The 26,898-nt window shown below is 37.7% G+C and overlaps 1 protein-coding gene across 1 annotated transcript; it reads right to left on the bottom strand.

The window, feature by feature from the left end:
• Positions 1-8,148: 8,148 nt before the first annotated feature.
• On the bottom strand, positions 8,149-24,634 carry LOC149286798 (putative G protein-coupled receptor 153). The gene is made up of 5 exons (XM_089493633.1): positions 24,279-24,634; positions 22,570-22,999; positions 11,960-12,149; positions 11,136-11,320; positions 8,149-8,889 (listed from the first exon to the last, which is right to left on the bottom strand). Exons 1-5 carry the CDS (start codon positions 24,632-24,634, stop codon positions 8,149-8,151), a joined length of 1,902 nt encoding a protein of 633 aa, XP_089349759.1.
• Between the last annotated feature and the right edge of the window lie 2,264 nt (positions 24,635-26,898).

The following is a 26,898-nucleotide window of genomic DNA, read 5'->3' as shown; positions in this document are numbered from 1 at the left end:
AATGTTGTAATTATTATTTTTTTATTAGAAGGATAAATAAATCCTTACATTATTATTATTTATTGTTTTAAATAGCGCCATCAAATTCCGTAGCGCTGTACAATGGGTGTGGACAGGACATAACAAGTAGTATGTAACATAACAATTTGACTTACAAATCCCTGATCAAAGGAGCTTACAATCTACTAAATCATTACTGTTTAATAAACACCCATTCCAGCTAGTAAGGTTTAAGATAAATATCATAGGATAAATTGAGTGCCTTGGTTATATATATAGATTTGTACTCATGCAGTATTAATAAAAAAAAAATCTTTGGGAAAATTAATTTTATTTGACTTACTTTTTTTAAACAAAAAAATGTGGAATCAACAAGCAATTAAATGACATTATTAAGCATAGAATCCAACCCTTATAGATCATTCAAGTTGGCACCATTATCAATGTATCCAGCATTGCAATTTTATTGTTAACATGCAGAAATAATTGGAACATGCTGGTCCCAAAGCCATCATTCTCAATCCTTTCTGTTAAAAAGGCCAAGTTCTTTCTAACATTAACTAGTGGAAAATTTGCTGACAAGTTAGGTTAAAATTAAAATGTTCTGCTCCCAGCAAGGGGCTGATGCTGGGACTGGGATCTTTATTTCAATGGGCTGAATTGGTTTTTCACACTCTAGACAGAGAAAAACAGACTTTCATGGCCATAACTAGCATGTCACAGAAAATTAGCAATTGTATGTAGAAGGTTTCAATCTACCCCACCCCAAAAAGAATATTCCCCCTAATTGAGTGCAAGAAACATGAGTTAAGGGAAAGTGTGGGGCCCCTTCAGACCATCAAATGGTTAAATTATGGTAATAGTGAGATGATGGATATGAGATTAATTCATGCAAATGTTAATTCAATTCTAGATTTATTAACAGAAATATACAAGACAATATGATAAGGGTACATATCTCTAGTTAGAATAAAAGGTGCTAAAGCATAAATTTACACTGAACATAATTAAAACAAATCGAAAAACATCAGAAGAATAAAAATAAAGAAAAAAAGATCCAAATAATGTTAAGATGAAATCACAACAATAGTAAATATAGTAAATCAAAATATGACATCTAGAAAGAGCTAGGTTTCTCCAAAGCTGGGTTCCAGATTCTTTAATAACATATAACAGGAATTATTTGTTTGCCATAAATGTTAAATTACCTACAATCTGAGATCTATAACATCCATGGAAAGTGGCTGAAAAGCAGAAATTGGTTATTTTGGGACCGGGAAGGGGTATAATTCGGTTTAAAGAGAAGAGGTCTTCTTAGATGTCCAGAACCCTGCTGCGTGGAAAATTGTAGAAACGCCCTGGATCCATTCACACTTCACTTGGACTCCAATTCCTCCAGAAAGCGACTTATTGTTATGACACCACTAGGGAACAGCCTATGGTAATATCAAATAACCAGCACTCTATGGCTTTAAGTCCTAATGTGATATTAATTATGAAAATCAAAGTTATTAAGGCAATTAAAGGGACCTTAAAGGCACGTGTCAGTTTTCTCAGATATAATCTCAAATCAAACAGACACCAAGAGAATTTCTATAGACTCCACTTCTAGTTGTTTAAAGGACTTTGGTTTGGATTAGAGAACAATGGATCTTCTCCCAACTGAGTATTTGATGTGAAAAGTTGGACAGAAGGAGACCTACTTATTAACATCATATTGTGCTAGCCAAGGACTCAAAAGAACATAATAAAAGGGAAAGTAGATTTATGGTACCTTTGTTAGTAAATGCCTCTTTTTTTTCTGAGCACTGGCTTTTCCCACAAAGAAAAGAAGTCTAAACACAGACAAAAGGTGGGGTTGCCTTCATTCTTAAACATGAGGACTTTCCAATTGTCCTTCTTGGATCTGCAAACATCTGTCCAGCAACAAACCTCTCCAAGTTGCTTAGCATAAGAAAGCAGGGCTGGCATTTGTGGAGATGCTTTGAACACTCAGAGGATGCAGTGGGTAGAAAGAAAAAAGTTAAAGTAAAACTGCACAGCAGTTGTGTTATTTGGGTCACACTTACAATGTAGTGGGTTTTAAAGTTTTTTTTTTCTCTCCATCAAAAAGTGGGACTGTAAAAAACCTGGAGTGGTGCATTGGAGACCTCCTTTTATCCTTAGTTAAGACTGTTGATGTTAATTCCAGAAGCTCATTTTATATATATATATATATATATATATATATATATATATATATGTGTGTGTTAAGGGTTAACTATCCCTGCTGCAGAAGGGCTTTGCTGACCCTGGAAGGGTTAAATTTTCATTTTTATGATTCTTACACCACTACTTATATTACACCTAAAAAATGTAATGTATATTTGGTAAAAAATATGCATTCCTTTCAGACGGACTGGGTTATATTACACATAAAAACAAACTTGTGCAAAAATGGATCTTTTTTCCTTTTATCCTGAGAATTGTGAACAGAAATCAGTTAGTTACTAAGGGTCTGTGAGTTTGAAGTATTCTATTCAAGGAGCCTAAGCCCCCTGACTTTCTGCAGGAATGTGCGTGAAATTCATTATAAAGGAGTTCATTGGAAAACTAATCACAGCCTTATGTGATTGGTCCAAAAAGGTGGCTTCTTTTACCAAATGTCCAGAAGAAGTATCACTTCTCCAAGCGAGGAAAATCAAGCAACGCCTTCAGCTGTTCACCATCATTGCTCAAACTCTGGTGTCCTTAGAAGGCAACCGATTCCCACAAAAGTCCACCAACTGCTTTCCGACACTAATACATTGTATTCATTTTATAAATTTCTGTAGTATGGCCACATAAAGAGCCCAGAAGAGTGCCATGTCGTCTAAGGATGAGCAACAGAATTTCTACAACTGACTAGTAGCCATCAAACTTCAGAAGATGTAGATAAGATCCAAAGAGATAAGAGATTGGTGCAAGAGCCAATGACTGTTCCTCTGCCCAACTTTATGATACACAAGTATCAATATAATCGGAATATACATGAAATATTTTAGAGACTTATAGATCCAGTTAAGTCTTTTTTAGCCAAGAGATGCTTTATGGAGCGACCAGTTCAGTAGAGTGTGGCGTGAGGGCAGAATTGCTTTCCATTAACATAACATTGTGTTTAGTCAGTAGGTGAAGAGCGCCAAGTTCCTTACAAAGAAGTCTTTGTACCTATTCTGCCAACAAGGCTTTTGTTGGTGATTTTCTTCCTAGACAGAAAAGTCAAAGGCCAAACGCATTGAGAAACCCCTGTTTTTTAAGAAAACAAAGTGATGACTTTCTTTATCTTCCTGTTTTCTTTTTGAAATGTTTTTACTGACTCCCTTTTACACCAAATTTATCTCAGATGGTAGATCACAGCCAAAGAAGGAGAGGCGTATAATCTAAATATATAAGGGAACCATCACTTTCACATGACTTATTTTTAATAAGAAAAACAAGACGAGATACAGGTCAGATAGGAAATCTGGTTTGATGATCCCTAAAGTACAAAAAAAAAAGCATCACAAAGTGATCAGTAGTTCTAACCATTGTTGGGGTCAAGATTGGTGCTACCTTGTAACCGCTGTTCCACTTGGCCAAAACATCAATAGCACGTTAAGCGAATAAACCTCAGCAGATCTGGCATATAATTAGTATTTATCCTTAAGGTCTACAATACAGAAACTTTTAAGAAGCTTTTTTCAGTTTCTATGACAACGAGATATCTGGCCCCACCTTTCTAGCCCATGACAATTAAGAATTCCATGATCAAATATTGATGAAGCAAAATGTTTCATCATTTAAGGGTTATCCCTGGGAATGGTTTGGACATTCAACAGTACTGGGAAAGTATATATGTGGGTGTGTGTAAGTGTATGGTGCTAATGTGATTGAGTTTGTGTATGTTAGTGTATGGGGTTGGCGACTGTATGTGAATGTGTATGGTGTTACTGTGAGCGTGTGTGTTACTGTATAGTATTTAGTGTGTGTATATGTTAGTATGTGTGTGTGTGAGTGCATGGGAGCATATGTTCTGAACTTGTGTGTGTGCATGTCACTTATGGTGTTAGAGTATGTATGTTAGTGTATAGTGTTATCATGATTGTGTGTTACCATTCAGTGTTAGAATGTGTGTCCGGGTGTCAATGTAAGGTGTGAGAATGTGTGTCTGAGTATGGTGCTAGTGATGCAAGGGAGAGGAGGGTGATAGTGTGTATGTATGTGTGTGTATGGTGTGAGGATGTTAAAGCATGTGTGTATTAGTATATGTGTGTATGTTTTAGTTATGAGATGGGGGGGTGTCTAATGCATGCCAATGATTGGCTGTTTCAAGTATCAGAACAGCAGTACAAATTAACGGACCAGCTTTTACTAAAAGGTAGATAGTTCCTAAGATTTAAAGAATGCATTTTAAAGTCATTTGATATGCATTATCCGTTTAAAGGGCTGCCTGAAACACTGGCGTGTCCCTTTAATTACAAACCCTCTGCATTGCACGTGACCCGGCCAGTTAATCTGCAATTTCCGACAACCAGCCCGTTACACTCGATGTATCCATTATTTTATTGCAAAACATGCTCTTAACCGATTAGGGCATGCAGGAGATTTACAAGGCGTTTAACTCGATTTAGTGAATAATTACCAAAAGCTAGCATGTGATGCGCTCAGTGTGACGAGACACGGTGAGCCCAGCCTCATAATGGGTGGCATGTATTCAGCTGTCAAAGTCTTCGGACATCATCCAAAATCCATTTCACGCGCTGGGGCGATGATGTGCTGAATTAAAGTGGAACAGCAAACCGTGGGTTCAATGTCGCTTGAGAAGTGATTGACATGTTGCAATTTATTTCACATAAGCACTTCTAAGATTTTTTTAAGAACTGTGATGTAATAACTTGATATGGAAAAAATCTTATATTAAAGAAGATCTGTCCAAAAGTATCAACTTTATAAACTTTTTTATTTAAAAAAGCAGTTGAAACATTTAAAATCCATTGAAACATGGTCATTCAGCTATGAAAAAGATGGTCCCTTGCATGATATGATGTAGCAAGATCCTAAGCGAAACATGTAACTAAAATAATTTTTGGGTTACATGCTTCTGTATCCTCTCTTCTGATGTCATATATGACATGCTTGCTACAAAGGCTTCCTACAGTGTTGGATTCTTCAATATCTATGGAACTTGATGGTGCTATATAAAACAAAAAATAATAATAATAATGTTTTCTGTGAGTTTAGCAGTCTACGTAGATGTGCATTATCATCACCTCCATAGTCTGCTGACTTCTAACTGCATACAGGCTTGGGATTTAGATGGGGGGAGGGGTGTTGGTGGCTCCACATACGGCATAGATGTCTTGGGAGATCTAACCTCCATCTTGCATTTTTTTTTACTTATATGTCTACCTTCTTTATTCATGATGTGCCTTTCTTGGGCACTTTAGACATGCTGAATATGATTCTGAGCTTAGAGCGCCAGCTGCTGGCCAACCAGGTTAGTTGCAGGTCAGTTCTCCTCCATCCTGATCACCAATCTCACCCTTAAAACATATACACATTTAACATATTAATTATAAATCAGTACAAATTTCCACTAAATGGGAAAAATAATGGACATCATACCATATCATGCCAACTGGCCAAAAGGGGTATAACACTGTGATACCCAGCAAACATTCAGGGATCCTGGAAAAGAGAGGCATCAGGAGAAAGAAAGGGGGTCACAGGGGTTTGGGTTCCCAACATGGACTGTCCCGCATAAAGAAGGATATTTGTGAGGTTTATTATACCAAAGCACGGCGCGTAACAGTTTGTATGGTGGAAGGGTCTCTTTAATTGGAAAATGGCACAATACAGAGTGGGTATTAGTTTTTGAGAGCGCTACATGTATGGGACCGGACTGGCCACTGACCACACCAAGGAGTGACTCTCACAAACCATCAAACCACCTGCTGGATGCGCATGGTATTTATTAGCCACGTACCAGGGCAAACTTTTTGCTTAGTCTGTTTAGTCTGACACTGTCATGAATGTGCTAGCGCAGCCTCATACGCTATATTATTTTCAGACAGCTGACTGGCAGCTCTGATTTGGAATGCAAGTTATTTAATAAACTATTTATGCATCGGTCTCTCTTTTAGGGATGATAATAGCTATTCGGCATAGCAATGTGTCAATTAGTAAGAGTAAGGACGCCCACCGCTTGTCATTCCCGACAGCCTCACAATGATACAAATATCATCTCCTTATCATTTCAGAAAAGTGAAATATTGTGCCTCTCAACTTAAAAACTGATCTATATATCATTCTTTGGTAGAGTAAGAAAGTTACGTTAAAGAAAGTTACGTTAAAGTCTACCATCAAGACTAAATGGAAATCGACACAATTAAAAGGGCAATGCAACATAGTTCTGGAGCTGTAACTCCTCCTAAAGGTAAACCCCTTTCTTCTCTTTGAGCTAAAGAATGTGTATTAAAGTACTTATGGAGTTTATATTCATTCTTCACTGGTGGGGCTGTGTGGGCAAAAGAGGGGAAAAACTTAATGGGAAGGAATAATCACGCAGAGCCTGAGAACAGGTAGTTAAGATAGCTGCCCTCCTGTAGAGAAAGATATTAAGATATTGTGTAAGCGGAACAGCACCTTTAACTAATTCTTCAGCTTCATCTTGAGAACCCATGTCTGTTAATGATATTTTTTTAAATGATTATTTTGAAGCATTACATATGCTCTATGATCCCAGCATCATACTGAGTTTCCTTAAAATGTATCAAAATGTATGACTAGTGCATTTAGATTTGTGCGAATTTTAATTTGAATGCGTTTGTTAAATTAATTAATTTGTAAAAATGCCCAAAGACTAGGAAGGAACCCAAACGAAAATGAAGAAGAAAGCTCAAAATGTTTATTTGAAATTCATTGTTTTTTCTAGACTCTCTCCCTACCTTCTCCGACAAAGAAGGTAGGGAGAGTGTGAGAGAATGAATGCGAATGAATGAGTGAGATTTTCCAAACTGAAAGGGCAGGAATTTAAATTTGTTGTCTGAAAATGGATGGACCAAAAACGAAGCCAAACGTTTGTCAAAATCGTTTTTTCGTCCATTGTGTGCGCATTTGTACAAAAATGAGATTGTGAGCAGAAACACAACATTAAAACTATAAATCTAGAACTTATGTTCTACTTATTTAGTTTCGGAACAGCACAACATTTAATATAATTAGCGTGGGACGTATTATTGCAAATGGATAGCCTTACTCTCTGAGTATGTGGCACAATGTTAAGATATTACATTTTACAATTCTTGATATCCATGTAACTGAATTTTAAAATAATAAAAAAAAATCAACATTGAAATAAAATATTGTTTTTAAAAGAATGTATCATTTATTTTCTGGGAGATATGCATGGCGAAAAAAAATAAAAATGCACATGTACAAATACACAAATCGCAGACACAAAACTAATCTAATAATCCACTCTTCCTGCGAGGAGAGAAATGTTCATACAGGTAATATCTGTTCTCATCATATATGTAAAGGGACACATATTCTTAGAGTTGTATGTAAGATGTGATATGATACGGTACGGAAAAAAAAAATACAATACATTAAAACTTTATAAAGAAAACTGGAGGAACGCTATTATTTTATATAAAAGCAATCATTTCAGATATTCCGTATAAACCACACAGAGCACAATTTGTTTCCGTTATAGAAAATTGTAGGGTGTATATAATAAAAAGAGCCACCAAGAGAGCGTGATTTGAGCGATACATATGCATGCATATATTATGTTTATTGATAATGTGTTGTTTTTTTTTATAATCCTTCGGAGCTCAAAGGCATAAATTCCGTATATTTATTGAAATATCCAGAATAACGAGTAGAAACCGCTTTTTCACCGCCATGAAAACATTGAATATGTTTTGTGCAGATTCGATTTCCTGAATATTTAATTTTATTTTTTTAACCCCCCCTGTAAGAAATCCACAAAGATAAAATTTGTGTGTCTGACAATTTCAAATACCAGTTTTCTTCTTTGGTTCTAATTCCAATTCCAGGTATCAAAAAGACAAGAGTAAAAATATTAAACCCTGAAATTAAATATCCTGACATATCTTAAATCCTAAAGTTTTTTTTACCCCACCCCTAGGAAGTAGAACCGATGGAATCGGAATTGAATGTTATATAGCCAGAGGATGCAGAAGGCAAACTTAAATAGCTGTTTGTGCTTTCTTTGCTTTGCACGTTCAGTTGGTTTTCTTGTTCCGTCCATGCGTTGGCGGAATTTTCTGCGGCAATTTCGTCCAACCTTTGAGACTCCATCTTTTGAAGATGTCTTTGACCACTACGGTTACCCCGGTGTCCCTCCGTGTAGAACCTTTTGTGTTCATCGTGAGGTCTTAGGTGACCAGGCACATTGAGCGTGCAACCTTTTCCGTGGGACGACAATCGTCTTAAGACTTGTGGCTCCCGTTCAAAGTCTGTGAGAGCAAAGTGGGCAACTGTCTGATGTTGCAAACTGTCCGGTATTAAGGAGACCGACGAAGACCTCATTGCGGTTTTCCGAGGACTCGGAAGGGGGGTTTCATCAATAAAACTGACAATCTCCTCCCGACTAAAGCATTTATAATTTTCTTTATACAGTTCCTCCAAGGTAAAGTGTTTCAGTGAAATTAGGCTTTTGGACGATTTGCGGCACTTCTGATACGGCATGTTACATTCCTCGTGGTACGATGCCAAGCTGCTCCTTCTTTCGCGTCTCGGCAGGGTGAAGAATGAGATTGCGGCCATGTCTTCAGCAGAACCCCAGGTATGAAGGAAAGCGGGAATCTGTCCGGGAGCCCAAATGTCTGTTTCGTCATGTGAATACCTTCTTGTTGGCGGGACCTAAAACACATCATGTGAAATTTAGAATCCTTAATCTTTTTTTTCAAAGTGTCTTCAAAAAAACATAAAAAAATAAACAGCAAATAAAAATGAATAAAATACCTCCATAAGACATCATGGCTTGGTGTTTTGCTAATTTACTTTTATTGTTATTTTTTTATTTATTTAAATATGAAAAGTCTTAATTAACTTATAAGAAAATCAGCAAATATAAGTAAAATATATCTTGAAAACCTGTATATTTTTCGATGATCTATTAATATCCAGAATAAGTATGTGTGTTGGCACCATGTAATAAGGACACCGGTTTACAATAAAATAAAATAATAAAAAAGATATAGGTAAAGCCTTGGATATTTAGATATATAACGCTTTTGGTTTGGGAAAATTACTTTACCTTACTAAAAAAGTTCTCCATTAAAATTCTCCATTCTCCATTAATTTGAATGTAATGTTAGTAACAATGCTTGCAATCACAATATGCTTTTCTCATACAACCCAAGCCAGATGTAGAACTGGTCAAAAGAATACAAGATAACACCAATACATGCAAATTAGAAATAAAATGAACGCACATGTTGAAAAAAAAAATGAGTTTAAGTCTGAGAGTTTTAATAACCCTAAAGACAAAGAAAATTGAGGTTAATGTTTCCACTGCTAGAAAGAGAGGCCGCGCTGCTCCTCGGAAAACTCTTGCAGATTACAAGGACTGGGGAATACAATAGAAGCGGGTGGGTTTTGCGTTTGTTTGCACTGGAAGCTGCCCCAATTTAAATTCACTAGGCATCATGTTGGTGGAAAGAGACCAATCTGAAATTCAGAAAGCATAAGACCGAATTACTGGTGATCTACAATATCGGATTCCTGTTCTCTGACCCTGTCAAGCAAATAAAAAATAATTATATAAAAAAAAAAATTATAAAAAAAAAAATAAAAAAATATAAAATTAAAAAAAGTAAAAAAAAAACAACCCATAAGAGCAGCAACAGTGCAAGCAAATAGGCCATACAAAAATATTCCTTAAAAAAAAAAAAACATTAAAAAAAAAAAGACTTTTCACCGATTAGGAAAATAATTTAGATTTTCTTAAGTATAAAAGTTATTACGTGTAAATAGTTTAATCCCTCTGTGTTGTCATTCTTCATTTTGCCCAGCATACTAATCATGTATACTAAAAATAATAACAGAACAAAACATCATGGTGAGACATTCAGAAATAGGATCTGTAAACTGTAAGAAATGTGAAGATACCAATTTTGGATTTAAACCATAAAGAGATTATTTAACAAGAATTATCAACTAAACAAACAGTGTATGGTCTTTTTTTTTATTCCTCTATTTTTGAACCCAAATTCAAGTACGGTAGGAGGATTTCACAGATTGTGAGCTGCTAAAACCATGTTATCAAAGTTTACAAATCTTACTTTCCATGCTCCGCTCACCAAGACACAACAATCAACATCTCAAATGACCATAGGGAGGGCTTAGTGAAGTGTAACCAGTACTTTTCATGTGGTTTTGTGACCAATTAGGACTTATACAACTGATCGAAACATTTCGAAAAAGAATAATGTGCTTTTTTTTTTGCATAATTTTACGTAGGAACATGTTTCGTGAGGTTCCTTTGTTGGGTAATGGAACTTTTTAGGGCTGTAAAACATTTACACCCAACATTGTGAGCTCCTAGAACACAACAATGTCAAAGGAGCAAAGAAGTACAGAGGGATGTGGGTTCAAAGGAGAGACTATCCTTCCTAAAGAGGGAAAGGTGGGGAACATTTGTTAAAATATGGAGAGTCTAGAGCTTTGCACAAAGTACATGTTAGCTCCGAGCATCTCTTACAAAGTTCTACTCAAGCTTCTACCATCCTGCCTATGTCCAGGTGGACTTTCCATTTATTTATTTATTTTAAGGCATGATGGGTATACCTGGGAACTCTTCACAACTGCTTTAGAGACAATCTGTATCACAGCTGGTGATCTCTGGTTGGCGCAAGTGACGTTTTAACCTTCTATTAGTCTTGCTAATGATCAGTTTCCTATCTATGGTAAGATGGATTTGCCCCTTTGTGTCCACCCTGACCTGGTTCCATCCCTTCCCACCTTTAATAACTAATGGGAGGCAAAGGCTCCTGGAAAACAGCCTGGGAAATAAAGTAGTGGGATACTTCTAGCCTAAAACACATACATATTGCAGATCATCAATGCTATTTTATTGAGTTTAAATGGCAGCTGGACTTCCTTACCTGAAGATAGTGCATTTTATCATCTTGGATTTCTTTTGTTGGATAAATGTGCGGAATTCCCCTTTCTAATGCTGAAATGTCATATTTGGTAATACGTTCCATGGCCATAATGTCACCGCCATAATTGTAATCATACGGCCTTTCATATATGAGATCAGAGTGGATGCCACCATCTGGACTGTGATCTGCAAGGAGATTTAATCTGTTACAAACAACACACAGCAAATGTTAGGGGAACTCATAGGAAACACACGGAGGGTCATTATCCATAAGATGACTTCAGCTGCTACCTGGTTCCCCTGATAAAAAAGGGCTCATCATGCTATAGGCAGGCACCGCAGGGCATATGTACCGTGATCTGTAACCCGTGAATTAGTAACCATCCGCATACAAGTATACTGAGGAACCTTGGGTTCTGCCAAAGGCTCGCAGAACCAGAGATAATAACTGGGCCCTTGCAGGCTCCGAGTGGGCGGATAGAAAAGTATTTGGTCACACCTGTTCCTGCCCAGGTTCCTCCCATGGCACTCCCCATGGGTGTGTACTGGAGCGAGGTCTGACCCTATATAATAGATGAGAACACTTGGGAATCATGCTTCTAAAATAATTTTCAAAGATGCAAAACAAGTAGCGGAAAGATGGAGTTTGATCCAAGGTAGACAATATCATATCCAAAGTACAGAGACAGTGAATTTTTTAGTAAAATTATTTAAAAAAAATTATTGAATCATTTAGAAAGAACACCACATACAGGTAGACTGTTTAAGGCGATGAGTCAGGTCCAGGTCAAGTTCTTGCAGAGCCTGAAGATATCTGGCCCTTACCTTCGTCCGTATCATCATTAGACATAATCGCTATACACTTGTCCCAGACAGCCTTTACGTCAGAGCGGTATCGGTCGCAGGCCCACAGGAACATCGGGAGAAGAAGAGCTTGTACTACAGTGCACCAGAGAACGCACAGCACCATCCACTCGTACGACGTGTCAAACTTCAAGCTGGCAAAGCTCACAACCTGCAAAAAAACCAAAAGACAGAAGTGTTAAAGCTTCTGGAATGATACAATCATGTCAGGCATTTTTGGGCGTTCTTAGACTTATAACTCTGATGCTCTTTCTTTTGTTATAAAGTTCATACTGCAAGATATTACGCCTTGCCTATTGTACCAAGACTTAGTCAAGCCACTTTAATAACATCTTCTATGTGACCTCCTAACAAGAGATCATTGAAACCCAGACATACTTTTCTGCCTTGACAGACTCTGTCAGGGGGCCATAGCTGCTATTCCTTTCAAGACAAGACACCAAGGAGGTCCGCGTCTAGACTCACACTTGGAGAGGAACCTCAAGAGATTGCATGACAAATGTATGAGACCAGCTAAATCTCAGAGGAACAGAATCTTAATAACTTATTTTAATCTTATCTTTGTAACCTGCCCTGTGTCATATGTTCTGCCTTTGGGGATCTCTTGGGGTTCCTCACGGACATCTAAAGAGACATCAGCTGTACATTCCAGATGTGGTCAATGAAAGGCTGAATATACAGTTGTGGTTGTTGGTAGGGTGGTGAAGAAACAATATCCCATGTATTTTGGTCCTTTGCTGTGTTTGTGATAGGATTAAGTAACTATGCTAAAGAGATTTTTTTGTCTTGATGATACAAGCGCCATAAATTCTCGGACTGTTCTGTGTGATCCACTGTCGGTAGATTATAAAGATACTCTTTGTTCACATATCAGGTTGATACATGAAAGGCCTTGCATTACCAGTCACTAACAGCGGATGGCAGCCTCTGCTTTCCTGCTATCACAAAACCTGGATTTTTTTTTAGTAAATAAAGTTTTAGCTGATTTCCTGTTACTATATTTGGATCCTGTAATAATTCCAGGTTTTTCAAACATTGCAACTGAGTTATTACCCCACGCTTTGGATGCAATGTATATCATCAGGTATAGTAGCCATTCCTGCAATATATATATATATATATATTTTTTAATTTTAATTGTTTTTTTTTTTAACGTACCGCAATATAAAATAATACTTTTTTATTGGACAAACATTCCATTTTAAGGATGAGTTTTCAAGGGTATCAAGCTCCCTTTATCCAGTCAAAAGTTCTATCTATCTATCTATCTATCTATCTATCTATCTATCTATCTATCTATGATCCCTCTATCTATCTATCTATGTTCCGTCAATCTATCTATCTATTTATCTATGATCCGTCTATCTATCTATCTATCTATGATCATTCTATCTATCTATCTATCTATCTATCTATCTATCTATCTATCTATCTATCTATCTATTATAAACAAGGGGAAAGGAACAGAAGGAGCTACCCTGGCAACACACAAATCATAAATAATTCTTGATATTGAGAAATAGGAAGAAGAGAAAAAGTGTTTGTCAGAAAGGTAGAATGAGAGGAGGAGAATGATTAAAAAGGAGAGAGAGAGAGAGAGAAGGGGAGAAACAAAAATAAGAAAAATAAAAAGGAAAGAAATATGTCTGATGAAAGAACATGCAGTAGGGCTGCGGTTCTCGCTGATCACATCTGCTGCTGAATATATTCCCCTTTTCCTTTCTACAAAACCAGAGCGTCAATTTCCCAAACTATCCCACCAAGTGCTTGTTTTTCTTGCATTTGTTTTGAAGGCTCTCACCATCAAGCACACAATACGGCTTCACATTTTATTTCTGAAACAGCCGAGAACGCATGCTATGAAATAAAGAATAACCGCGCAATGTGCATTCAGACGGAAGAGAAACTGTGTCAAGCAGCAGAAACCAAGGAAGGTAAAACAGATATACGCCAAATGCTTCCCCGAATATGAAGCTCCGTGTTATCAAAGAAGTTATTAAAAAAATAAAAAAAACATCAGAAAAAAGCGTCAACTTTCTACTTAATGCAATAAAAGTGAAAACCAAATATCAATGTTATTTTACACAACACAAAAGGATTCAAATATGTTGCTCTGTAGACTGGACATTGGACTGGACAACCTGGTGATTAGATCATTACTAGATCGTAGCAGAGTGTAAGCTCACAAGAACAGGGGCCTCTTTGCCTTCTGTACCAGTATGCCTTCTGGAGGCCATGACTCTAGAAAGACGTACGGAATACACAAAGAACTCAAAGTTGGGGCCACTAAAATGGTACACCAAGGAAAGACTTACAAACATTAATGGGTTGTGTGAATAGAGGGGAGATATCATCAAAACCATTCAATATATCAAGGGATTAAATAAAGTTGAAGAAGGAAGCTTCTTTTTAATAAACCAGGTACACAAGAACTGGAGGATGCCATTTGGAGTTAGTAGGTGGAAGGGATAAAGTAGATACATAGAATAACCTTCCGGTGGGGGTAGCATAGCCAATCACAGTACAGGAATTTAATATAGCTTGGGATATACACAAAGCTACCATAAGGAATGAAAACTTAAATCGTGTTTCTATAACGGCAGGGTACATGGGCCATTTGCTTCTTCTCCGCTATCACAATCTATTTTTCTATGTTTCTATTATAGAAATGTATCCTTTTCAAATAAAAAAATCCCTTTAATCTACTTCTCCCGTCATTATTTCAGAACACGGCTAACCTCCCTGCCTTGTTTTTGCTTGAATCTAAAAACGGATCTAAAGACCTGTCATAAAATCTGTTCCATTTATATAAAAAGGTAGAAGACATTTTGCACAGAGAGAGAATGTGTGAAGAAAATGCTCATTTTGCAAAAGAGAAGTTTTACCATACATTAAAGTGAAAAAAGGTAAAAATATTTTATCTTTATAGGATAAAGTGTTTTAAAGTTTTCCAAATTGAACACTGAATTCTTTCCCAAGCTCTAATAATGCAATATATATATATATATATATATATATATATATATATATATAATTATACATACATATACTGTATAGGTAGGGGCTCGCAACATTCAAAACAATCAAATTTCCTCCAATTTTGCTCCAATAAACTGATAAATATACCCCTATATAAAAAAACTGAAATTCACCAGTCTCAGCTGGATATAAATAGCTATTCCTAGGAATACTCCAGGTTTGACCTGGAGTCAACAGCTGAAGCCCTACTTCCCCAGGTCTTTGGCCACGCCCACTCCTTGCCCACATCCCTCCTACAACCCTCCCTCTAAAGGAGGTTAGCCCCTCCCATTTGTGCATCAAGCCCCGCCTCCAGGCAGAGGTACTATTCCCTTTTTATAAAGCCTACACGGAGAAGTTCCCAGGTATGGAGAAGACTTGTGAGAACAAGACAACCCACTGGCAAGCCAAAAGCCAAGAAGTGATGTCACTTGGAAGGTGGGCCAATTTATACAGAAAAAGTAACCTGGATAATTCATTAGAACATAATGTATTGTAACAGTTATGTTATATAGCAATTATTGGAGTATTATTTAATTAAATAATCAAAGACCACAACCCAATAACAAAAGTCAAACATACGCTATTGCAGTGATGAGCTTAGTTCGGACCCTAGTAGCTATGTACTCGCGCCGCTAGACTTCATAGATCTGGGCTGTTCTGGAAACATAACACACAGTCTTAGCAATAATCACATATCTGCTGGAGGAAAACAACACCTTGGAACCAGCTGCCACCTCCAATCCTTTTGTTTTTATTACAAGTCTTAAAATAATAAAGCAGCTGTAAAAATAGATCAAGTGAGAAATTCCTACTGAAAATCTCTCAACATGTATACACACACATATATATATATATATATATATACATTTATGATTAGCGCAAAGCTTGTCTATTCTTTAAGAAGCCATCACACCAATATAGTTAACTTGCTGTTGGGTTGCTGGTATTTTGACCCCAAAATGGTGATTGTCAAATTACCGGAATATATGGAATCAAAAGGAAACATCGTTCTCGCCTCAGAGGGATTTGTGGAGGTGACAATAAAAAAGTGATAATGGTGCTAGCTTTATATGAGGAGTCCTCAAGGGGTTAATAAACGATGTCCTTTATTTGTTCTATGAGTCATTGCCATCATGTTCTCATGTGATTCTATATGAGTGTTCTTCTACGTCCCATTGTCTCTACACGTGTAACGTTAATTAACTCACAGGGTGTTGGGGGTGCCTTAACACACAGTCCAGAGGTCGGCTATGAATATATTTACCACTATATCATTTAGAACCACAGCCATGTCTCTGCCAATGTGATTTCTGCCGAGAGACCAAACCCAATTTTGGTACATTTGGAAGGCTTCTCTTCTAATTTAATGGGATGGAGCTCCGAAGACCCCCAATGACCTGCACCACCTCTACTGCTGCCCTTGTAAAACTAATCAGAACACCATAAAACAATTAGTAAACAGCAATTTATCAAATGCTGTTTCTCTAATAAGATGGGGGTTTCAGACAGGTTTTGTTTGGTGCGATGGGACACTTCCAAGGATTAAATACTAAGAGAAGACAACATGATCAATGATCCCCATGATCCTCAAGGACGCCCAAAACATCTGGTCACACCAATACAGACAGTTCAATCAATACCCCAGTTGTTCCATGAAACGTAACAATACAAATTTTAGAAACAAAACCTTTTTAAAGATAAAAGGCCGGCACTTTTGACCAGTTCGATTGAATACCGGATCAACCAGCTCTAGAATGTTTAGAGAGTCATCTTTTCCACGATCTGCCAGCGGGAGTTGTAAAAGCGATGGTACCGAGTTCCAAATGGAAAAAAAATCATCAAAGCCTATTCAGTGCAGCCTTGAGGTGATAAAATACTCTTTCTATATATGATATAGATACCTTGGGATCACAAATAAAATTCCGTTTACGCCGCCACGCTGTAATTTGACACTGGCAGCCCTCAAGCAGAGGTTTACCAAAGGCAATGTTAGCACTAAGGACAGCCATAAGTAAAAGTGTTTGGTAACGTTACACACATACAAATTCACTCTGCCCTGGAGAGCCACCTACAGAGCTTTTAGCAGAATTAAACGTATTTATTAAAGCTGCCTGTAGGTTAAATGCATCTATTTTAACAACAAGGAACTCGATTTATTTGAGTTTTATGGAGTATACCATTACAAACCATTAGATTATTTTGACAATAAATAACCAGGACAAACACAATGGATACTTGGAAGATGATGGGATAGAATCCCACAAATAACGTTAACGATAAATAATCTTGCTAAATGCTCAGTAGAGGAAATCACCCGTTTCCTCCATTACTAGTAAACAAAAATGGCAGGCTGGAAAATGGTTGTCAAAATAAGTATGTATGGAGAAAACACCTACCGATAGGCTTGAAGAGAAGAGCATTCAATCAATGTAAACGTCTCACCACTACACATAGAGTAGACACCTGAACAATAACAGAAAAGAGACGGTTTGACGACTGAGAGAGGCCCGAGACATCATGAAGAGATGTGATTTGGAGATGGCGAGTAGGATAACACAAGCCAAGGAACACGACAATCATGGCATGGGTCGTGTGGCAAGAAAACAGACATTAAAGAAATGTGACCATGGCCTTTGTCAATGTTACTAGTTTTAAGGTGGGACACCTCAACAAAGTTAATAGAAGAGCCAGTATTTTACATTATATGATGTCATGTCTGCTTATATTGTGTCTGTACATGATGGATTCCTCTGGATTATTAACAAAACAAAAATTGCGAAATGGGCATTATGGATCCCAACAATTAGTGAGGCATCAAGCGGTCACAACAAGCTAATGATGTCATGCAATCCCTAAAATAATTGGATTGAAGCATGGAATCACATACCATGACATCATCAGTGTCAGAGCTCCTTATACAGAAAGGGCAAGTATCTAAGTTTGAGCTGGACTTTCAGTAGAGTTTATGGATTGTTAAACACTTTCTTTTGCCAAATACTCACATATTTTTATTTAATTCCAACACGCAAATGTAAGAAAACGTGATGTCATCTTAGCGCTGTACCAAAAGCTTAGAACCAGAACTAAACTGACATATAAGCCAGCTTGTCATCAATCGAATCAGTATAGTCCTACATCACGCCGTATTACATGGTGAGAAAATCTTTTTTAGTTTATTAAAATACCAAAGTTTACTATTTATCTACTACAGCATTAGCAGGTATCGACAAACAAAAATCGCCACTCAACTATTTTTCCCCCTGCAAAGGGATCTGGGAAACGTCAAAAGGTAGAGCTTAGCCATGATTAATGTTCCAGTGTTGAAGGATACATCCTTGGGTATCGGATGTCCCATGAGACCAAATTAGAACACGTAAGACCATTCTACACCTATAATTAATCATTCACCAAAATAGATATAAATTAACTGTGTATTAATCATACGATTAAAAGAGGTCTACAGAAGAAGCCACCACTGCCGATAAGAGCTTTAGATCATTATGTTCATGCTTTTCCTTCATCTCTTATGATGCGTTAACATATTTAGAATGGAATATAGCCTTATTTCCATTATCCTGGCTATTTTTCGGAATGCTGATATACCTTCTGCTAATTTTGTCACTCATGGGCCTTTAATTGAAACCGCGCTACTTCCTAACGCCCCCCCCCGTGGGAATTTCCAGCCGCCACGGATATTACTGCGATCCGTGACGGGAAGATTTAAAGTGACAGGCGCCCGCGAGTGTATATCGTCAGACCCTTACACGAGTATTTCAGAAAAGTATAGATTTATTTCCCGTGCATTATTTAGATGATAATAAGATTCCTAAGGGCTGGCTGGCTGGCTGGCCGGCTGGCCGGCTGGCAGGGGGACACATATGGCCAAATTTCAATTCTGGACCAGAAGATGCTTATCACAGAATCCGACTAAAAACATGTCCACGACACCGGCTCTTTTTTATGACATAAATATATGGATGACACAACTTATTAAAAGAATGTTGAGAAGAATTGGATAGAAAGCTTGGGACGTGCCAAACGTCTTCATTAGTACTAGGACATTGATTCATTAACCCCCCAAGTGCACAAAATGTGCCCGTCGACTCCCAAATATTCTTGTTTAACCCCCCGTGTCCACCTCCCCCCCCCAAAATACGAACGATCAACAACTAAAAGAAAAAAAAAAGCGGTGAAGTCAAGCCTGTCCGATCTAATTAATATTTCAGAAGTAGACGTTCTAAATACAGACAAAGCGCAAAAAAAGTTCAGATGAATAACTAGTATAAATAATCTAACAATGATAAAGCACACATTATTACATTTAATAAAAAAAGAACCCAAACATTTACAATGTATGCCCCGGCCATGGCAGTTTTCGTACGTCTAAATGAGTCCCTTGTATGTTTTGTGTCCCAGAATATTAAAAGGAGGTTAGGCAGAAACAGAAATTACCATGCGAAAGGTTTATTTAATTTTAGTTTAAATTGGATGCAAAGCACGCCTTTCATTACCGAGTTTAAGTATAAAGTATCAAGGAATACATTATTTAATTGTAGTCTGTCTGGGGTTAAGGGGCTGCTCTTTAATTATTCACTCGGTTCTGCTTGGATGCACTCGGTAAACCTCGGAGATCTGGGGCAGTAAGGCTGAAACAGCTGGAGTACATGGCAGTGGTTTGCGTAGGGTGGCAAATGCAGGGTTAGCTCATTTATTTCCCTTAATAGCTATATTTTTTGGTTGTTTTTATTCCGGTGGCTGGAGCAGAATCTGACGCAGCCAAAGAATACCTCCGGGTCTTGCCCTGGGCAGTACATTTTTGCAGTCATAATTCCGCCACATGAAATATGGTGACCTGGCACTGCAACTTTGCTCCCCATCGATATTATTGCCACCTTCTGCCCCAAAGGCATGAGACGGAATACTGGTAACTGCGCGTACGGCTCAGTGTAATGGCAGAGACTAAAAAAGAAACAGTGGGCCAAATTCTCCAAATCAGGCCAGCCCAAGTTGCGGCTACCTCCTGAGTCCAATGCAAGCCCACTACTAGCATAGACCAAGCAACCGGGGAATCCTATACATGAAAGCAGAAAGATGGACTAACAAGTAAGGCCAAGTGATGGACTGCACCCTACATTTTTTGTGCCGGATGGCCAGTCTGGGCCTGCTGCGCGATCCACAGCGGTTTTTGAGTATCAAACCCAATTGTAGATTGGCCAAAAAATATATTTTACTCCCGTGGAAGTTCCTTGGAATATTTAATTATATTATTTTGCAACTTTTTCCCAGTGGGAATGCATTTGCCTGCAAAAGTAGTGCGGAAACTGAATATACGCTCATTGATGTCACAGCGCACAATGGCGACTTACTGATGTCATTGTTTTATCACATGACCTAAATATCGCAACACAAATAAAAGAAATAATGACTCAAATTGTGTTTTTGGGGCATAAATGCTGTTTCTGTGAAATTGTTCTCCTACCTCTGCATGAATACATACCCAGGTCTGTAACCGTTTTCACATAAAAAGCTAGTAATAACTATTAAAATCCCATTATTTCATAATAATGATTATTTCATACTCATTATCTCACAAGGAACAATAAATGCACATACGCTGCATCTTAATTCATTTCTCATTAAACTTATCTTATAAAGAACCCAAAGAAATACTGTAATTCATTAATTTATTAGAACAGATCCGAGACGTGCAATGACAAAAGATCCAAAAAGTTTCTCTTGAACAAATAAATTCCACTTTAATCACGAGAATGGGGAACGCAGCATTTATTACCAGAATAAAATGACATAATCAGGCAGAGATATCCATAAAGCTGATTATTATTATTTTTTTCTTAAAATGAAATGGCAGAATAGTTAATTAACCCCTGAATATCCAGTTTGTAAGTACTGCTTCCTTCAGCCGAATAAAACCTTTACTATGACAACTACAGACTATTATTTGGACGTCCAAGCCGATGCGTCCAACACTAGGGTAATCATATTCCATTTCCGCCATCTAAGGGAAAACTAAATCCGGGAGCAAAATCAAGTTTATGGTACCTGAAGCCCATCGTCCAGTTTATTTTAACGTAAAACAAATTTTAAACCTTCCCTGGTCCATGCCTCCACATATTTCACAAAGCATAGACCCGTTCTCCCTGGTGTATCCTGCCTATAGAATGGGCTCTGTCTCATATGTCCTATTGTATCACAACATTGAATTAACGAGTTCCACAATTAATCATTCAATTGAAATATGTCACTGAACAAAAATGTATAGTTGTGTTGCCCAAACATCATGGAGGCCACATATATGATGCCTACACTTCTATCTGGCCAAACATCATGGAGGCCACATATATGATGCCTACACTTCTATCTGGCCAAACATCATGGAGGCCACATATATGATGCCTACACTTCTATCTGGCCAAACATCATGGAGGCCACATATATGATGCTTATACTTCCATTGTAATTACAAGGGTTGATTAATAAACTTATTTCAGTTGTGTAGTCAATGCCAGACCCGCCAGTCTCTTCTAAGGAGACAAAGTATCAATTCCTCTTGGATGGAAGCTTCTGTAACCAATGCCTGGCCTGCACAGTAGTCTTCATTCCAGGCTAACTGATCTGGATATAAACTTGGAGGCTCATCTTAAACTGTATGAACTAATGTATAATTCAAGTGGAAATGTCAGCTTAGGACATATCGAATGAACTGAGCTAGAACAAGAATGTAAGCCTTACAAATAATTTAAGATTGAGAGCAAATAAACAGGAATAATAAACAAACATGAAGGCAGAAGAACTTAAAATTTCCACACAGAAGAGGGATTTATTTCCTCTATATTTTGACAATTTCATGTTTTTAACGTATATGAACAAAAAAAAATATCATCAGCAACAGAACCATCAAAAGGCTGAGCATATCGTCATAATAAAGAAAGATTCTGAATTTCACTGGTCTTAAGTGTGAATACAGTAAAAATGCATACTGCATAGGTCAAGCAAACTCAAAAAATGAGATGTTTATGTATTTTCTAAACAATAAATACATTGATATCAGAGGAGTCAGGGAACCGAGATGTAGAACATAAGGAGATGAGAGACAGGAAAGAGATTGTGGACAAAACAAAAGGATGTAGCTTAGAAAACAGGAGACAAAATAGAGGCGGAAAAGGACTTTAAGGACACCATAGGAGGCAAATGGGGAGATCTTATGGCAACTGATCTGAATGAAGAGCAACTCCATTGCTCTTTGGGGACCCAGGTTTTAGCGTCCACCAGTTAAACTCCCTTCATTGGAATCATGGATGACATAGATGGACCCAAGTTCCCCCAGCGGTAAAGAATTATCTGAATAGATTGGGTGAGCCCATTTCTCTGTAAAGAATATCAACGTTTCAATCTTATTAGGCGTAACTAAGCATAATGGCTGACATATTTCATAAAATACATTATCAAGAACATATTTCTTTTGTCACCATTTAATGACAAGATATGTATCTGGTTACAGTATTTCTCCATGGAAGATAGAAATCACTTACCAGTATTGGAAAGCCCATCAAGAAGTCATATATAAATACAATCCCCGATATCAGATAGGTTATTTGAAGTGAAGTCTTAATAGGTTCGGATCCATCAATGGACGATCTTCTTTTCCCATGAGCATCCTCCACCACAATAGTAGGTACGTTGAATTTATGTTTATCAACGTTTTGCCCAGTTTGGATAGAAAATGTCTGAAAAAGTGTAATTGCTATGCAAACCACCCCCATGACCACACTGCCACTGATCAAAAGAAGAAAGCACACTCCAAACCCGAGTCCAATTTCGGTAACAATAAAGCGGCAGTCCCGGGAATAAAATCTTTCAGTCGTGTCATGCCACCCGACAGCGGGCAAGGTAGAAAGTATGAATGATACCATCCATATTCCCATCACAGTGTGCACTGCTTGTTTCTTTGTGTTGCTCAGCCTATGGAAATAAATGCATTTGAAGGACATATTTCAACATTCATTCATTTACCAAGCATTATATATCATCTATAAAGTGATTCATTAACTGTAAAATGTTACAGAGAGAAAGCTGTTACTAAATAGATTACCGGACTGTCAACACAGATATTTGTGAAGGGTTAAGCCTATGTTTTTGGTAAAGATATAAAATATATAAGAATTTCAGACTGAGATGTTTCAATACATATCTGAATGATTCTGAAGATTGACCTTGGATGATGATTCTAAGATGGTTTCCGTCTGATTTAAAAGAGCGGAATAACAGCAAACTTAAAATTCTTCCAAAGAAATTTCTATTGTGTACCATTTGATCTCAAGATCTCGGCTTGTTAGTATACACAGTACAGATTAGACTTGCGCACATGGACCAAGAATTATTTGGAGCTCTTTTTCATTTCCTTTTTGGTCCATTGATTTTCGGACAACCAAATTTTGTTACCTAGCATTTTGGTTCAGACGAAATTCACACTCTCTCCACATCTCCCTACCTTTTCCAACAACCACTTCTTTGATTTGAAGCAGAGACACGGAGGCAGTTGGTGGGGAGAGACTGAGAGAGCGTGAGAAAAAAACCAACCAATGGTAAATAAAAATTCAAAGCTTTCTCCTTCGTTTTCGTTTCTTTTGTACATTTGTAACAATTAACGAATTTAACAAAACTTGTACGAATCCGAATGAACGAGTCTAGTAGAGATACCTAAACAAGTGAAGCAATTTGTGAATTCAATAATATAGATTTTAATTTAATTTAGAATATATGTGGATTTTAATTATTGATCCCCTTTAACATTAAAATATGACCTAGAACATGACAATGTTTGGTCTGTTTCCAAATTATTTCAAGGAGACAAATGTCTAGATCGGAAGCCGTGAATTTATTCCGGAGCTGAAGGTCGGGGGAACAATATGAGCTTTTTATGTCTCTACATCTCATAAATAAACATAGAACTCTTTGCTTTGAATGACAATTTATTGCTGCGACTATTTATAGCCTGGCCTATTAATAAGTCTTTTGTTGTAACATACAAAACATTAATAGCTCGGTTCTACCGTTACTACTAACATGGAACAATCAATAACAAAGAAATCGTATATTTCTGCCCATATTCCAATAATCTTAAATTTCCACTTTGAGTAACATGAAACAGAACTCAAGCTAAATAATTCCGTATTCTTATTTTTTGGGGGGGGGGGCTAATGGATTTGTAAATAATAAAAGCTTTTCAGTACGGACGTACCTGTAATTTACTGGCCATCGGACCATCCACATACGATGATATGATAGAGAAGTGACCGAAAAACAGGTCACCAGACTTAAGGTGTAAAAAGTCGACACAAACACTTTACAGAGTCCTTCATTCCACTCGTAGTCCGAGTGGCGCTTGCGGAGTTGGACCACAGAATAGATGGTGACAGGTATGGTGACGTTAAGGATGTGAGTTCCAGCCAAGGTGCAAATTAAAAACTCCAGGGGCTTCCATTTCTTTTGTTTGGCACTCACACTTAGTATCCCCCATGTATTTGCCAAGAGTGATACCCCTGCACATATTAACCAGGCGACAGCGTTGTTGTGCAGTCTGTCCTCATCATTCATGGTGTTGAATAAAGGCACCATCGAAAGTAGAGCGTTGTGGATCAGTTGTGAAGACAAACAGAAAATGTAAATGCATCTTCTGGCCCAAAAAATTAGCCTAACAAAAACATAGTTGTAAAACTAAGATTAGATCCATGTTGTCTGTTCCAAGATCCATTGAAAACCTGTAAAGACAACACAACTATGAGTTTACCTCCATACAGAACATAGGAAGGAACCCTGCAGAAATCCCAGTCCAATCCCACCTCACAGTAGGACGTTACATAGAGATGTTTCTTTTTTTCCCTCTTATTAGCTTGTTTCCTTGCTTTGGACCAAGATTTGTTTCCAACACTATTTTATTTCAGGTTTTTAATGCTTCCAAGATAAGATAATTAATAAAGAGCTTCCACGTTGGGGCTTTAACACAATTCTAATCTTTCTGTTGTGTGGGCACCGAATATGAATCCTATTAACCTAATAAAACAGTAAGTGGCAAAGAAAATACATTCATTTCCATCTAGTACGGGAGGGATGATTGGATTTACAACCTGCAGTCACGCTGGCGTTAGGCTTACTGTTTAATTACACGCCGGTGTCTGATTGATTCTGATGTTTATGTTCATGCTGCTAAATTACTCTTTGGGTAGAATGAAGGAAAGGAGATTTGAGATTTCTATGTGTTCCCTACTGCTGACTGGGGTGAAATAACTACTCACCCTATGGGGCAGGGTAAGTAGGTAAATGCCTCTTCAAGGGGTGCTAACAGAGGGGTTGACAGCAACAGGCTTTGCAATTGACATGTCGCCAAGAGCCTCAAAGAGTTCAACAGGCCTTGTGAAGGACACCGATGTCCGTGTACCGTGTATTTCCTCTTCCTCCACACGGTTAGGGGTAAGAAATAATAACCCCAGGTGGGTATGGAGGCCACCAATGCCCAACCTTACCCCTCAACCCCATCCTCAGCCCTGCATCATAGCCATCCCACCAACTACACCACCTCAACCAAAATGTCCATCTTTGTCTATATGGAATGTTAGAAAGTATGATGATGTTAGAGGAAACTTCATTCAATTTCATGAAATGTTTACTTCAATGGGAAAAAAAACCCAGCCCTGACTATTGAAAAGCAATTGAACTTTCTAGAAAATGTAGACAAGGAGCACATGGAAAAAGAACACGGAACACACGGAATGGAATTCGTACGGCTAAGATGAGTTTTGTAATGGAAAAATTACAGCAAAGAGTTCGGAGAACAGAATGTTATATTTAGAGCGAGGACAGTAACCAGATAAGCCAGTATACCAGCGGACGGTCAATAGTTATGATAAACAAGCAAGTCTATAAAATTCATTCATCTGTGGACATTGGACGTTGATTTACTAATAAAGCGTTTTTTAAACGTAGCGGTCTTTTTGATACTTTGTAATCATTTACATGAATAATACTCTATTAGCTGCTAAAGAATGGAGAGTGACCCGGTTCACTTGTTAGAAGTTAATCACAGTTGGAAATATTTGGCCCCTAAGATGAATGGGGGTTTTATTGACACTTTCCAATGTTCTACTCTTTTTTTTGGTTATATTTAAAGGAAAGGTACATTTTATTAAAAGGGATGTAGAGGTTTTTGTCTATTAATCCCAACCATTTATGTGAGAGTTAAGGTGGCGGGACCCAACTACAAGTAGAACTTGTAGCTCTTTCAACTTGGACCACGAACTGATGAGTTCTTTTGGGTTTTTTTTGTACCTGTTCCAAAACTCATTTATGTCTGTGTTTTATTTTTTAGAATTTGAATTCGGGTCATCAAAAGGGAGATGTGTGAGTTGGAGCGAAGCCGCATGGTGGAGGATCTGTGGATCTGGAGGACATCATCTCATCTCACGCGTGGGTTCTGCAAACCAGGCTGAGCCCTTGCGTTGTGCTTGTTATGGTCGGCTTCCACACCTCTATAAAATGTATTTTTAAGCCGGGATATGACTGTGATTTCCACAGCAGTCCTGGGCAAATACCCAATTTTCCCTATGTGATCGTAGCACAATGCTTGAATGCTTCCACGCTGTGCGCTATTTCGTGCTCGCGTGTGGAACCACAGTTTCGTCTGATTGTTTTCTTAGCAATGCATAGCAATTTGGTAGTAAGCAGCTTGCTTAGTTTTGCATATTTCACCCTTAAAATGTATTCAGCTATCAACAAAAACCAGATTGCAATTTCTTTCCCTCCATACCAGAACAGGATCATAAATAATGCAATTATTTTGAGCAGGTTAGAGATATCATCCCTGA

The sequence above is a fragment of the Sceloporus occidentalis genome, unplaced genomic scaffold (genome assembly GCF_023333645.1).
Source record: "Sceloporus occidentalis isolate IW3139 unplaced genomic scaffold, rSceOcc1.0.p SCAF_66, whole genome shotgun sequence".
Classification (NCBI taxonomy): domain Eukaryota; kingdom Metazoa; phylum Chordata; class Lepidosauria; order Squamata; family Phrynosomatidae; genus Sceloporus; species Sceloporus occidentalis.
This window is presented reverse-complemented; position numbering and strand designations above follow the sequence as displayed.